A 15,308-nucleotide genomic window follows, 5' to 3' on the forward strand; every position below is an offset into this window, starting at 1 on the left:
ACCATGCAGTTTAGCATGCAGTAATTTTGTGTGTGCGCTAAAAATGCTAGCGCACCTTAGTAAAAGGAGCCCTATATCTTTCTTGAGATAAGGAGACCAGAATTGAAAGCAATACTCCAGATGAGGTCGCACCATGGAGCGATACAGGGGCATTATGACATTCTTAGTCTTGTTAACCATCCCTTTTTTAATAATTCCTAGCATCTTGTTTGCTTTTTTGGCCGCCGCCACACATTGGGCGAAAGGTTTAATTGTATTGCCTACAATAACACCCAGATCTTTTTCGTGGGCGCTAACCCCCAAGGTGGACCATAGCATCTGGTAACTGATTCAGGTTATTCCTCCCAATGTGCATCACTTTGCATTTGTCCACATTAAATTTCATCTGCCATTTGGACGCCCATTCGTCCAATTTCCTAAGGTCCGCTTGCAATTTTTCACAATCCGCACACACGTTTAAACAACTTTGAACAGTTAGTGTCATCTGCAAATTTAATCACCTCACTCATCATTCATAAATAAGTTAAATAGCACCAGTCCTAGTAAAGACCCCTGTGGCACTCCACTGTTTACTCTCCTCCATTGATAAAAATTACCATTTAACCCTACCCTCTGTTTTCAATCTGATAACCAATTCCTAATCCACAACTGAACTAACCCATGACACTTTAATTTTCTCAGGAGCCTCTCATGAGGAACTATATCAAAAGCTTTCTGAAAATCTAGATACACTATATCAACCGGCTCACCTTTATCCACATATTTATTCACACCTTCAAAGAAGTCAAGCAAATTTGTGAGGCAAGATCTCCCTCGGCTGAACCCATGCTGACTCTATCTCATTAAATCATGTTTGTCTACGTGTTCCACAATTTTATTTTTTATAATCGTTTCTACCATTTTGCCCGGCACTGAAGTGAGGCTTACTGGTCTGTAATTTCCCGGATCTCCCCTGGAGCCCTTTTTAAAAATCGGCATAACATTGGCCACCCTCCAATCTTTAGGTACTACAGACGATTTTCGTGACAGGTTACAGATCACTAACAGTAGGTCAACAATTTAATGTTTGGGTTCTTTTAGTACCCTAGGATGTATACCATCCGGTCCTGGCGATTTATCACTTTTTAACTTGTTGATTTGACTCAGTACATCTTCCAGATTCACCAAGATTTCTTTCAATTCCTCCGCATTATCACCCTTGAAAACTATTTCCGGTTCTGGTAGATCTCTTACATCTTCTTCCGTAAAGACCTCCTTCTTTCCTGTTTATCAATAGGGGCCCTACTGAGTAATAGTGTTCGCTGTTTGAGTGACAGTGCTCATTATTGACAACATTTCCCCTGCAATGAAAAACAACTTTATTTGTTCCAAAAGAAATGTTAAATCTCATAAACACAGGAAACCAAAGAAAAATGAAAATTTTTGGCCTGCATGCCCCCATCAATAAATGCATGGTAATAATATTTCCTCTATGTTAACTAAATGGGAACCTGCTAAGAACACCCCCAACAATTAACACAAAGGTTTAGCAATTAAAATGTGTTAGGCAATCAATGTGAGGTAACTAGTAAATCCTACTGCACTTTAGTAAATAAGGCCCTTAAATGCAACAGATGAAAACATAAAAACACAGCAGATTGTCTTATCCCCTCTTCGGGGTACCCATTATAAATTAGGGTCTAATATTCAGCTGATGGCAATCAGCTTTTTGTTGAATCCTGCTGATGTTAAAACTGTAAATTCAATGCCAGGCAATATCTGGGCACTGGCATTGAATTTCCAGGTTTCCAGAGCTGGCTAATGCACAACCGGTTAAGTGCGATATTCAGCACTTAACCAGTTATGGGTTATTGTATAAACCCCTCCTTTTACTAAGCCGTGGTAGAGATTTCTACCAAGGCCCAAAGCACTAAATGCTCCGACACAGAATTCTATGAGCATCAGAGCAGTGTCGGAGCATTTAATGCTCGGGCCGCAGTAAAAGAGGGCCAAAGATAGGACTGCAATTTATACGGTTCTATTTTTGTGGTTAACCTGGCTGGTTTAGTGCTGAATATCAGTGCCTTTCATACCCAGTTAAATAGTGCTGAATTATTGACCCCTCTCTTTACTTCCACAGAATAGCATGCTGCAGGAACGGAGACAAGACCTGGAACAGCAGATCAAACTGCTGCGAGAGGAAAATGAAAATAGCCAAGCACTGATTGACAATCTACAAGAGAACAGCTTGCTGCTCCGCAAAGAGAATCATGAGAAAAGCCTTCAGGTAAGAGACAAGGGGGAAACACTGACAGGGAGAGAGAGATAAACTTGCGGGTAAAAGATGGGAAGAGATATTGATATCAAGAAATACAATGAGACCTACAGACAAAGAGAGATTTCATTGGGGAGAAAGAAACCGTTGGTGAAAGACAGAAGCACTAATAGGTAATGAGAGATAGAAGTTCCGCATAATGACTAGGAAGAGCAATAGAAACACAGAGGGGGAAATTCTATATGTGGTGCCGAACCTCAGGTGCTACCAGGGTCCCCATCAGAAATTTCTGGGCCCCTTACTGAGCAATCCTATTGGGGCCCCCACGTACCCCTTCCCCCTCCCCCAACCCCCCCCCCCCTTCTTCCATGGGCCGAATACACACATACTTTTCTCTGTCACCGCACTCTTTGACCAAAAGATTTGTAAGCCTGCAACCACGTCAAGGTAAACTCTTTCAGCAGGGCCCTAACCTAACCTAAACTAAACTAATCTATACCTATCTATTCTAAACTAACATATGTCTAGCGCGCACAAACCCCTGCTCTACGTGGGAAAAATAACACCAGCTCAATGCTGGCGTTAGCATCTAGCGCACATGGCGTATGCTAAAAGCCACTATCGTAACTTAGTAAAAGGAGCCCTATTTTTATTAGTTAATTATTATTATTATTTTCCAATGCTCAATATGACTTCCTTTTTTAAGGTTTGACACTTGTGCCAGAATATTTTTACTAAATTTAAGAAGTATTTGCCCTCTTTCAAATGGTATAGAAGTTAAAAAAGGGACAGGCGTTAATGAAGTCATTAGGTTCAATCTAGCCATTTATTTCTGCAAGAATTTAAACAACTAAAAAAAAAGATAAATATAGCTCATCCAGTCATACAAGAAATGGCTCTACAGCATGGGTGCCCACACTTTTTGGGCTTGTGAGCTACTTTTAAAATGACCAAGTCAAAATGATCTACCAACAATAAAATTTTTAAAAAAAACACAAAGCACACTATATGTAGAGAAAATGTTAATTATCATTTATATTCCGCGGGTTTTCAAAGAGGTCAAGTCAGACGATTCTATGCAATGTCACCTCAGGAACAACTATATAAAAATAGACAAATATACCCCCTCCCTTTTTACTAAATCGCAATAGCGGTTTTTAGAGCAGGGAGATGCACTGAATGCCCTGTGCTGCTCTCGATGCTCATAGGCTCCCTGCGCTAAAAACCGCTATTGCAGATATAAATTCTCTAAACAGACACATTTTGATCACTAAACTGAAAATAAAATCATTTTTTCTACCTTTTTGTCTGGTGATTTCATGAGTCTCTGTTTGCACTTCCTTCTTCTGACTATAAATCCAATATTTTTTTCTTTCTGCCCCTCCCCTTTTCTTTCTGTCTCTCTTTTTTCTCTCTCCCCCTGCCCCCCCAAGCCATCGTGCCAATTTCTCCACTTCCCCGATTCTTTCCCTACCCTCTAAGCCACCATGCCGATTTCTCCCTGCTTCCACGAGCCAGGCCAGGAATGTACAAGCACCGGACTCACAAGACTTCACCTCTGATGTCAATTCTAACGACGGAGAGGAAGTTCCATGCCAGCCAGGCAGCAATTGGCTGGCCCAGAACTTCCTCTCTGACGTCAGAATTGACGTCGGAAGTGAAGTCTTGTGAGTCCGGCGCTTCTACGCGCCTGGCCTGGCTCAGGGAGGCAGGAAGAAAAAGATTGTCAATGCAATCGACTCACATTGCCTTTGCGATCTACTGGTCGATCGCGCTCGACCATTTGGGCACCCCTGCTGTTATGGTATCCTGTCCTGACCTGAGGAAAGGGGTTTAGTCCCCCAAAAACTGCCTTATTTCCATTTCCTATTTATAAACTTTAATCAATAGATACAATACTACTTGATTCTACGTAAAACAACAAAACAATTTTTTCTACCTTTTGTCATTTTTGCTTTAATCATCTTGTCTTCACTCTTCTTTCTAGCCAGCATCTGTCCGCTCTGTCTTCCATATAGCATCAGCCCCTTCCATCCACTGTCCGCCTTCTCCCCGTTCCATATGGCATCTTCCCTCTTTTTATGCTCCTTCAATAAACTGTCTATAATAATAATAATAATAATTTTATTTCTTATATACCGCTGTACCGTGAGGTTCTAAGCGGTTTACAGTAGAAACAGAAGAAATGCAATAAGTAAGATTAATTAAGATGAAGAGAAAGTACTTAGAGTTCCCTGACTGTCCCAAAGGCTCACATTCTTGCTAAAGTACTTGAGAAAAATAAATTAGTTAGGTTATAAACATAGAGTAGAAGAAGGTAGGAAAACAGTTCATAGGAAAATTAATTTCGAGTACATTATACATTATATATTGTTCAAGGCGGAATACAAATTATAGGAATTACCAAAAGAATTGCGTAATAAAGATTATCTAGATAAATTACATAACAGTGATTCGTGTACATTACATGGTGTGGTAGAGGATTCAATTTTGAGAATTACATATCAAGGGAATCAATTGATAACAGAATATAGTGGAGATTATCAGTATATACTGTTTACAGATTGGAAGTTACCTAATAATGAAGTAAGAAATTTATTGGATAGTGTGGAAAATGTTTATATAGGAATCAGAGTATGTATGATAGGAAAGGTTCTAAGAATTAAATTAATGTCTATCCTGTGCCCCTTCTCTTCTCCTTTGTACATGATTGATTTCAGCTCTGCCACCTCTCCATTTTTCTCTCTCTGTCACCACCCCGTCCCCTATGCTCTGGCATCTCTCTCTTCTCCTTTTTTTCCTTCGCACCCCACAGTCTGGTATCTTCCCTTCCCTGATTCTCTAGTATCTCACTCCTTTCCTTTCCTTCCATCTCTCCCTCCCCCTCCATGCTCTGACATCTCCTCCTTCCTTTCCCCCTTCCTTTTCCCTTGGTCTGGCATACTTTCCTCCCTCCCTCCATGCCCTGGCATCTCTTCCTCCCTCCCTTCCCTGGCATCTCGTTTCATTCACTCCCTCATCTTCTTTCTCCCTCCAGTTGGGTGCAGCAAGTCTCTCCCCTTCTGCTCCCTTTCCTCCTTCTGTCACCCATGACCTGGCATCATGAACTTCTTCAGGCAGCAGTATTCACAATTCGCTGCTGTTGCCAGCTTCGGGCCTTCTTCTCTGTCGGGTCCTGCCTTCATGGAAACAGAAGTAGGCAGGACCCGGCAGAGAGGAAGGCCTGAAGCTGGCAACAGCAGTGAATTGTAAATGCTGATGCTAGCCGAAGAAGTTCAAGACGCCAGGTCGAACACCCGGGGCAGACTGCTACTCTCCCCCCCCCCCCACAACCCTCCTATCTCTCCCTCCCTCCCATCACGAGACTCTAAACAGCACTGCTCTACTCTAAGCAGGCTGCTTCAGGGCTTTCTCCTGCCGTGATTCCCTCTGGCACGTCACTGATGAGGGAAGGAGGGAGAGATAGGAGGGTCGGATCAGGTTGGGGGTCGCCCGGGATGATGATGAGGCTGCTGCTGCTGCCAGCGAATCCAGCAAGGGCGAGGCCCCAAAGCACAACACTGGCAGGCCCCCCCTGACTATTTTGGGCCTTAGGTCTTTGCCTACTGGGCCTATCCTTTAATCTGGCTTTGCTTCCCCCCCCATATGCCCTGACATCTCTCTCTTCCACTCCATGGTATGGTATCTCCTTTCCCTCCCTCCCATGGTCTTTGCATCTCTTTCCTCCTTTTCCTGATCTTCCTTCTCCCTCCTTCCCTCTCTCTTCCCAAATGGGTGCAGCAGTATTTCTCTTCCCCCTCCCCCCACTGGGTATAGCAGTATCATCAGCATTTCTCTTCCCCCCCCCCCAATTGGGTACAGCAGAAGCAGCATTTCTCTTCCCTCTCCCCCCTAATTGGGTGCAGCAGCATTACTCCTCCCATTTCCCCCCCCCCCCCCCGTCTCACACACCCGGCAGATTCGCTACAGACAAAGGCAAGTTGCAAGTTTCCCTTGGTCGCTGACCTATCTCCCAAAGGGCAGCGACAGATGGAAGTTTACAACTTGCTGCTCTTGCTTACTTCGGGCCTTTCTCGTTGCCGGGTCCTGCCTTCACGGAAACAGAAAGTAGGCAGGACCCGGCAGCGAGAAAGGCCCGAAGTAAGCAAGAGCAAGTAAGCTTCCCTCCGTGGCTGGCCTATCTCCCGCATGCTCCGGGGGTCTAATGGTCCGTGCCGGCTTCTCTTCTCTACCCCCCCCCCCCGACGTAACTTCCGGTTTCGGAGGGAAGCCGGGTTCGAGTCACTTGCAGGGGTTGTGTTTTTTTGTTTAAAGTCCGGCGGGTTTTTCGGCGGCTCTTCAGGCTGAGCATTAAGCAGTGGCGGCAGCAGGATTCGGCAGATGACAGCCGGGCGGGCATCTAAATTTACTGGGCATTGCGCCCAGCTGAAAAGCGCTGGGGAGAACACTGGGGAGCCCGGGCCCCCTGTCAGCTCCGAACCCCTGAATGCAGGACTGGTAGTACTGCCCTGATGGCGGCCCTGGGTGCTACTTGGGTGTTGAATTTTCTGCATGAAAAAGTGTTTAAACCGGATGCAAGCCACCAAAATGGCAGATAGAAATGACAGCAAATAACAGATCTGTGTGGTCCATCCAGTCTGCCTAACAGTCACATTCATTTTTGAGGCAATATTAAACCAACAATCCAGTAATTATTCATTTTACTTGCTAAGTTCCATTATAAGATGTTTTTCCCCTCTTCCCCGAGATAGACAAGACCTGTACTCCAACTATATGAATGTGGTAAAAATGTTCATTCTTTCTTCTGATCCATATTGCTGCACATGGGACACAGACTGTCTATTCCGGTCCATCTTGCCACATACTGGGCCCAGATCATAGAAGTCCATCCAGCATCAGCTTCACTGCTAGGGCAGCCATTTAAGCACCACTCCTGCAAATTCCTGCTTATAATAAATTAAATTGTAGCTCTTGATTTGCAGAGTTTTGTGTTGATACTATCCTTTTTTAATGCAGGGATCCTGTCTAACCCATGCATTTTTGAATTCCGTCACAATTTTTGCCTCTACCACTCCTGGGAGGGTATTCCAGGCATCCACCACCCTCTCTGTGAAAAAGTATTTCCTGATGTTCCTCCTGAGTTTACCACCCCACAGTCCTCTAATGTTATCATTTCTCTGTCTCTGGACAAGATTTGTTTGTAGATTAATACTCTTTAAGTATTTAAATGTCTGTATCATATCTCTTCTATCCCTTTTTTCCTCTAGGGTATACATATTCAGGTATTCAAGCCTCTTTTCATACAACTCTGGGCGCAATCCAGATATCATTTTTATTGCTTTCCTCTGGACCGCTTCAAGTCTTCTTACATCCTTAGCAAAATACAGCCTCCAGAACTGAATGCAAGTTCAGGTGGGGCCTCACCAACAACTTGTACAGGGGCATTAACACCTCTCTTTTTCTGCTAGTGATTCCACTCTCTATGTAGTCCAGCATCCTTCTGGCTAGGGCCACTGTTTTATCACTTTGTTTCATAGCCTTTAGATCATTAGATACTTCCACTCCAAAGTCCCTCTCCCAGTCTGTGCTTATCAGCTTCTAGCCCCCTAGCATATACAGCTAATTTGGATTTTTATTCCCCAAATGCATCACTCTGCACTTCTTCACTTTAAATTTTAATTGTCAAACGTCAGATCATTCTTCTGACATTCACAGAACTTTTCAACTCCCTCCATGTCCACTCTGTTGCTAATCTTGGTATCATCTGCCAAAAGACACACTTTTCCTTCTAAACCTTCAGAAATATCACTCACAAATATATTAAACAGAGCGGGCCCCAGTACCGATACCTGGGGCACTCCACTATTCACCTTTCTTTCCTCCAAGCAAATTCTATTCACCACCACTCTCTGTCATCTCTCAGTCAACCAATTTCTAATCAGGTCACCACACTGGATCCTAACTTCAGTTTGCTAAATTTCCTCTATCCAGTTCTATGGTCACCCAGTCAAAGATTTCAGTCAGATTCATTTGGCACAATTTCCCTTTGGTAAAGCCATGTTGTCTCAGATTGTGTAGCCCATTTGATTCCAGTTCACTATTCTTTCATTCAGCAGAGCTTCCATTATCTTTCCAACCACCAAGGTGAAGCCTGTAGTTTCCATCTTCTTCTCTGTTCCACTTTTGTGAAGAGGGACCATATTCGCTCTTCTCCAATCCCAATGAACTTCTTCTGTCTCCAAGAATTTATTGAACAAATCCACAGAGGTCCCACAAGAATGTTTCTGACTTCCCTCAGTACCCTGGGATGGATTTCATCTGGTCCCATGGCTTTGTCCATTTTTAGTTTTTCCAGTTGTTCATAAACACTTCCATCTGTAAACAGTGTGATATCTACTCCACTTCCTTGTCAGTCAACCGTGGTCCTTCGCCAGACTTTTTTTCTGTGTACACAGAACAGAAGTATTTGTTTAGCACGTTTGCTTTTTCCTTATCAGTTTCCACATAGTAGTTCTCAGCATCTTTCAGTCTCACAATTCCATTTCTAGTCTTCCTCTTTTCTCCAATATACCTGAAAAAAGTCATGTCCTCTTTTTACATCTCTAGCCATTTTTTTTCTTCCACTTGCACTTTCTTTTCTTTTTAAAAAAATCTTTATTCATTTTAAAACCAAAATTAAGTGCAACATATTATACAGACATTTTACACTTTAACAGCACTTAAATTATATTAAATTATATTTCATGACAAATACATATATCATCCCCCCTTTCTACATATCCAACAATTTCACTCAAATTAAAAGTATTTCCCCACCCTAGATGTGTATGTTCAAAGGGCAAAATCAACAATCACTCCTTACAGAATCTTGTCAATGGCTCCCAAACCTCCTTAAATTTCCTATAATGTCCCTGCTGTATAGCAATCATAAGTTTCATTTTAAAAATGTGGCATAAAGACTCCCACCAGAAATTATAATTTAACCGGTCCCAGTTTTTCCAGTTCTTCAAAATAAGTTGTATAGCAACTCCCGTTATTGCACTTTCACCAATTGTATTTCTCCACTTCTTTGAGTTTTATCTGGTATTCGTTTCTGTATTTCTCTTCTTGAATTATTTTGCATTCCTTGAATGCCACTTCTTTTGCCTTTATTTTTCAGCTACTTGTTTTGAGAATCATACTGGTTTCCTTTCCTTCTTGCTTTTGTTAATTTCCTTACATAGAGTTCTGTTGCCATTTTTTTATAACTCCTTTCAGCTTGGAATACAGTCTTTTTCCACTTCCCTTATAGCCTCCAATCTGATTAGCTGTTTCTTCAGTAACACCCTCATTTTACTGAAATCAGCATGCTTGAAATCCAGGTCTTTGAGTTTTTTTGTGTCTACAGTCCACTTTAGTTCTTATATCAAATCATTAGACACACTTTCTCTATTTGTGAGTACTAGATCTGCGTCATCTCTTTCCTTGTGGGTTCCATCACCATTTGTATGAGCAAAGCGCTTTGAAGGGTATCCACAATCTCTTTGCTTCTATCCATTTCTGCAGTTGGGACATTCCACTCCACATTAGGAAGGTTGAAATCTTCAAGTAAGAACACTTCCCTTTTCAGACTCAGTTTTTGGATATCTGCAACCAGCTCTTTGTCCAGGATAGGACCCTTTTTCCTCTGCCATAAGCCAAGAAATAGAAAAAAAGGCTGGGAAAAAGCACTGTTTCCTATCCTTGACTCTTCTAAGAACCCTAAGGGAAGATACCTAGATACAAAACCCCTACAAAACTACCACTACTGAGCAGTTAGGTGGATGTTTGTGCAATGGGTACAAGAAGTGGTTGCAAGTACTGCGGCCACTGAAAGACCTACCTGTGTTCTCATGCTTAAGGAGCCTCATGGACTATGCATCCTTGTACTGGGATGGCAGTCTAACACTGCTGCCCCTACTGCCTCTTCTTGGGATGCCAACAGGGCAAGACTTTCCAAGGCATTGCTCACTTATCGACCAGCCAAAGGAATCTCTCACACTGACAAGACCACAGCTCTAAAAGACTGGGAAACAACTTCCTAGACTTATTGTGGAGGATTGTGGAGACTTCTGCCCCCTTCCCAAAACAGCACCTTCAGGGTCAGCATATCATAATAGGTATCTCATCCCTTTGGAAGAGACTACGACTCAAGAGAGCATCACCTTATCCCAGATAAGGAATCCTCTCCTCACAAGACTCATTCAGTCAGCTTTAGTGCTTGGAACTCCATGAAGCTGGCAACTGGGTTTCAAGTCCCATAGATCCATTTAAGAGGACTCATAGTGGAGCTGCTTGTACTGATACCCAAACTGCAATTCCTAAGACCGGCTGAGAAGCAGGTCAGTTACTCTGGAACAGCTATCAGGCTTATGCCATCACAGACCAAGCCTAAGCAAAATAATTTTCCAGGTTCCTGAGGATCTGGCCTGCTTCTGAGGAACAGACACCTGATCAGACCCCAACATATCTCCCTCTGGAGTAAGTACAGGAAAACCAATGGAGTTACAGCTCTTTGAGCAAACAAAACTCAAAATGATTAAAATCCTACAAAGATCTGGTACCCTGAAGGGTCCTAATTATCCAGATCCTCATATTGTGCCTCAGTGGTACTCAAACACATTCTAATTATGGGAATGAATCGTACTTGTTGCAATTAGAGTTTGCCTACATCCTCTGTTGAATGACAATTAATTTCAATAGCTTCTGTAGTGGAAGATGCACTTCATAGAAACATAGAAATAGACGGCAGATAAGGGCCACGGCCCATCTAGTCTGCCCACCCTAATGACCCTCCCCTACCTTTACTTAGCGAATAGAACCCACGTGTCGATCCCATTTGGCCTTAAAATCATGCCACCAATGGCACCACCATCTTAAGATGATTCAGTTTTCTCCCCTTATGATCACATCTGACCTGTTGATCTGCTGGATTAATCTTGCTTTGTAAAATAAGTTTCTTTTTTAGTCGGGAGTGGAAGGATGTTTTGATTTTGGTTTCTGCCAAAAACAAGTGGCCAAGTTTAGTCGCAGATTCTAATCAAAGTTTTACAAAAACAAAAGAAAACAACCCAAAAAACAAAACCATAGATCCACAGTACAGCAAATAATACAGCTAATTCCAAAATATCTGCACATAAAATCACCTTGTGAATCTATTCCAGCAGAAACCAAGGATCCTGAGTTCAGTTGGGCTCTACTTGCCAGGTGCCATTTTCAAGATTGTAGTACCATTTGTTTTATGGCTATTTACTGTTGTATTAGGCTAAACAGGCATAGGGCAGTACCCCATAGTCAGTTAAGTGCTGAATATTGCACTTAACTGGTTATGTTTTAGCCAGCTTTGAACATAAGAATATAAGAATAACCATACTGGGTTAGACCAATGGTCCATCTAGCCCAGTATCCTGTTTCCAACAGTGGCTAATCCAGGTCACACGTACCTGGCAAAAACCCAAATAGTAGCAACATTCCATGCTACTGATCCCAGGGCAAACATTGGCTTCCCCCATGTCTGTCTCAATAGTAGACAGGAACTTATTCAAACCTTTTTTTAAACCCAGCTACATCCTGATTCATGTTCACAATCTAAACTAAAACTAAACTAAACTAAACCTTAGGTTTGTATACCGCGCCATCTCCACAAGCGTAGAGCTCGGCACGGTTTACAGGGTTAGAGTGAAAAGGAGCTACAATGAAGGGTTATAGGAAAGGAGCTAGGAAGATAAAGAGGAACAGGGTACCAAAGAGCGGGAGGTGTTAGATTTTTGAAAAAAGCCAAGTTTTCAGGTGTTTGCGGAAGGATTGAAGGGAGCTTGAAATTCTGAGCGGGGATGTGAGGTTGTTCCAGAGTTCTGTGGTTCTAAAGGGGAGGAATGTTCCTAGTTTTCCTATGCGGGATATACCTTTTGTAGAGGAGAATGATAGTTTCAGTTTTTGGGAGGATCTAGTGGAATTAGGGTTAGAGGAGTTCCAGAAGAGTGGGATAACAGGAGGGAGGATGCCATGTAGGATCTTGAAAGCTAAACAAGCACATTTAAAGAGGACTCTGAAGTGAACTGGGAGCCAGTGAAGTTTGGACAAGAGTGGGGAGACGTGGTCGAACTTGCCTTTAGCGAAAATAAGCTTGGCCGCGGCGTTCTGGATTAGCTGAAGTCTATGGAGGTTTTTTTTAGTTAGGCTTAAATAGATGGAGTTGCAATAATCCAATCTAGAGAGGATGGTGGATTGAACAAGGACGACGAAGTGAGAATGATGAAAGTACGATCTCACTTTCCTCAGCATACCGGATTTAGATGAAAAGAGGCCCTAGGCTATTCCACTTATGAGGCCCTTTCACCTTCCATTTTTAAGTTTGTAAATTACATGAGAGATAATAAAATACATCATTACTCTGATATATATCAATATGTTAAATGAAACATGTTGTTATTGGTACTAACCTTTACAAAAAATGTGACGGATAATAAATAAAAAAAAGTCGAGAACACTTATTTGGACATTTATTCTCAGCACCATATATAGTACTTGTAACAATAACTAATCAATCATAACACACAACATTGCCCCTTCCTATGTCCATAGTGCCCCCAGTGTGTCCTTCCTCACCTCACCCCCCCTCCGATGCCCGCCTGCCTCCCATCCCCCTTCCATTGAACGCCCCCCCATGCCATCCTGCCTGCCTGCCTTCCATTAAACCCCCCACCCCCCCTCCGATGCCAGTCTGGGCCGCCCTGTCCTGACGGATCCACGTTTTGCCTCTCTCCCCGCGGGGCTGGACTTTGCCCAGCTGTTTCCGGACTGATGTCTTTTCCTCCCCGATCCTCCTCCCAGGGCGAGAAAAAGAAAGGGAGAAGCCGAGTCGGCGCCCCGTTGCGGCCGGAGCCGGTTCCGATCCCGAAGCATATAATTTCTCCTTATTTTCGGTTCAGTGTTTTAATGTTCACTGTTTTTAGAATAGTGTAATTTTAATTTTGCTAACAATTTGAATGTAGGCCCCTCTTGATCTTGAGGCCCTAGGCTGAAGCCTAGTTAGCCTATAGGAAAATCCGGCCCTGAATCCACCCAATGTGTCCACAAGTTCTGCTCCAGTGACTTCTAGTGGTTGGGAATGGAGATTTTGTCAACAATCAGAATTTGGTGGAGCCTCTCAACCACTTGATGCAGCTAATACTGAGTTAATATCATCATCGACTGAGTTGTCTTCTAAGGATACGTCATCATCTAGACTTTCCTTTAAACCAGTCACATTTGCACAAGACAAGATTTCAAAGTAACATCGATTCCTAAAGAGGTCCCTAATGTGGAAATTTAGAAATTGATAACTAGAATGGATAACTAATTGCTTGTCTCAATGTGCTCCTTTACTGGGGAAGCAGCAACCAAGGTAGCCTCATTAGAGACTGATTTGTTTTTATGTAGTGGGAAATTAAATGAGTGCTCAAGGAAATTAGAATCATTAGAAGCCACTAATGTATCTCTGGTGAAAGGAAATATGATACTTAAGAATAGAATAGAGAAGATGGAGAATCAGTTAAGAGCCAATAATCTTCGGCTTTTAAATCTTCATCGCAATAATTCTATTTCTCCTAAAGAGATATTAAAACAGTATATGTTAGTAGTTCTATCCTTGAATTCTTCCTCACTCCCATAGATTTCTAAAGCAAATTGTTTCTTCATCTATAAAGAATATTTCAGAAAGAGGAGGCATTGGCGGTAGACTTAACCACTATGCAAGAAACATCTATTCTAGAAACTATATTAAGAAGTACCTTAATGATTACCTTTTCTTTTTTTTAAACTTAGAATTTTTGTTGAAGAACAATACAATAAACAAGACACCTCCAAAATAACAGTTAGCAGAAAATACAACCAATAGAAATACTCTTATACAACATCACGAAGTGTAAATGCCCCTGTGCTTCCAAGCAAAAAGCTAGGTATACCCCTGTCCACCATATGTCAACCCTAATCCCCCCTCCTTGTCCCCCCCTACCCATGCCCAATACCCCAACAGAACAGCGGAGCCCACTAAAGAACAGCCAATTTATCTTCCAACTGCTTCCAAATGGATATCCGAGATTTATTGTAGTGATGCCGCTTTGCTACAGAAATTTCCATTCTTCCCAAGGACACTAGCTTATTGACCCACTCAGAATGTGAAAGAGCTGTGCTGCTTTTCCAATATCGTGCTATTAAGCATTTAGCAGCTGCCAAACCTATTTGAAGAAGTTTAGTTTGCCATTTATATTCCCCAGTGTTATTCAGCCCAAGCAAGCAATCAATTGGGGAGTCTCACACCTGTTTGCCCACCAGACCTTTTAAGGTGTGGACCACACTCCTCCAAAAAGGGTGCAAGACCGGACAATCTCACCAAATATGCAGAAAGGTGCCCACAAAAGTACTACATCTCCAGCACTGATTAGAAACTTGGTGGTACATTTTATGCAATCGCTCCGGTGTGAAATACCAACGAGACAAAACCTTATAGGTGTTCTCCTGTACTAATGCACAAGAGGACGCCTTGTACACTTCTCCACATATAATCCCCCACTCCCTGGAGGTAAGAACCTTTCCAAGATCCCCTTCCCATTTTTTCATAAATGGAAATTGGAATACAGTATGACCCTCTCCAGTATTGATATAGGACAGAAATTGGGCGGGGAACCTTCTGCAATGAAAGTCACAAATTCTCCAGATGTTCCCCCCTGTATAGGCGATCTAGAATCCCAACCCTGGGCCCTCAAGAAATGGCACACTTGAAGATAAGCTAGATAATCCCCATTGGATATCCCATACTTCCCTTGGAGCCAAGCAAAGGAGAGCACCCCCTCCTCACCCATCAAGTCACGAAAAGTAATCAAACCCAACCCCACCCAGGTATGGAACACTCTATTCTCCTGCCTTGCTACAAAACAGGGCTCAAACCGAATAGGCACCAACGAGGGCACCATCGATCCACTACCCAACTGATCTCAAACCCGCTACCACAATAATAAAAGGAAAGGATTATCCACATTTCTCGCCCAGGTGCGGA

The 15,308-nt window shown here is 42.7% G+C and overlaps 1 protein-coding gene across 1 annotated transcript in view; it reads left to right on the forward strand.

Annotated features, from left to right (window-relative positions):
• BICDL2 (BICD family like cargo adaptor 2) overlaps window positions 1-15,308 on the forward strand; it is a 166,911-nt gene that overhangs the window by 116,558 nt on the left and 35,045 nt on the right. Inside the window, exon 5 of the mRNA XM_033947146.1 lies at window positions 2,120-2,266. Within this exon, the coding sequence (XP_033803037.1) occupies window positions 2,120-2,266 (147 nt within the window). The remainder of the gene's footprint in view (window positions 1-2,119; window positions 2,267-15,308) is intronic.

This window comes from Geotrypetes seraphini, chromosome 5 (genome assembly GCF_902459505.1).
Source record: "Geotrypetes seraphini chromosome 5, aGeoSer1.1, whole genome shotgun sequence".
Taxonomy (NCBI): Eukaryota; Metazoa; Chordata; class Amphibia; order Gymnophiona; family Dermophiidae; genus Geotrypetes; species Geotrypetes seraphini.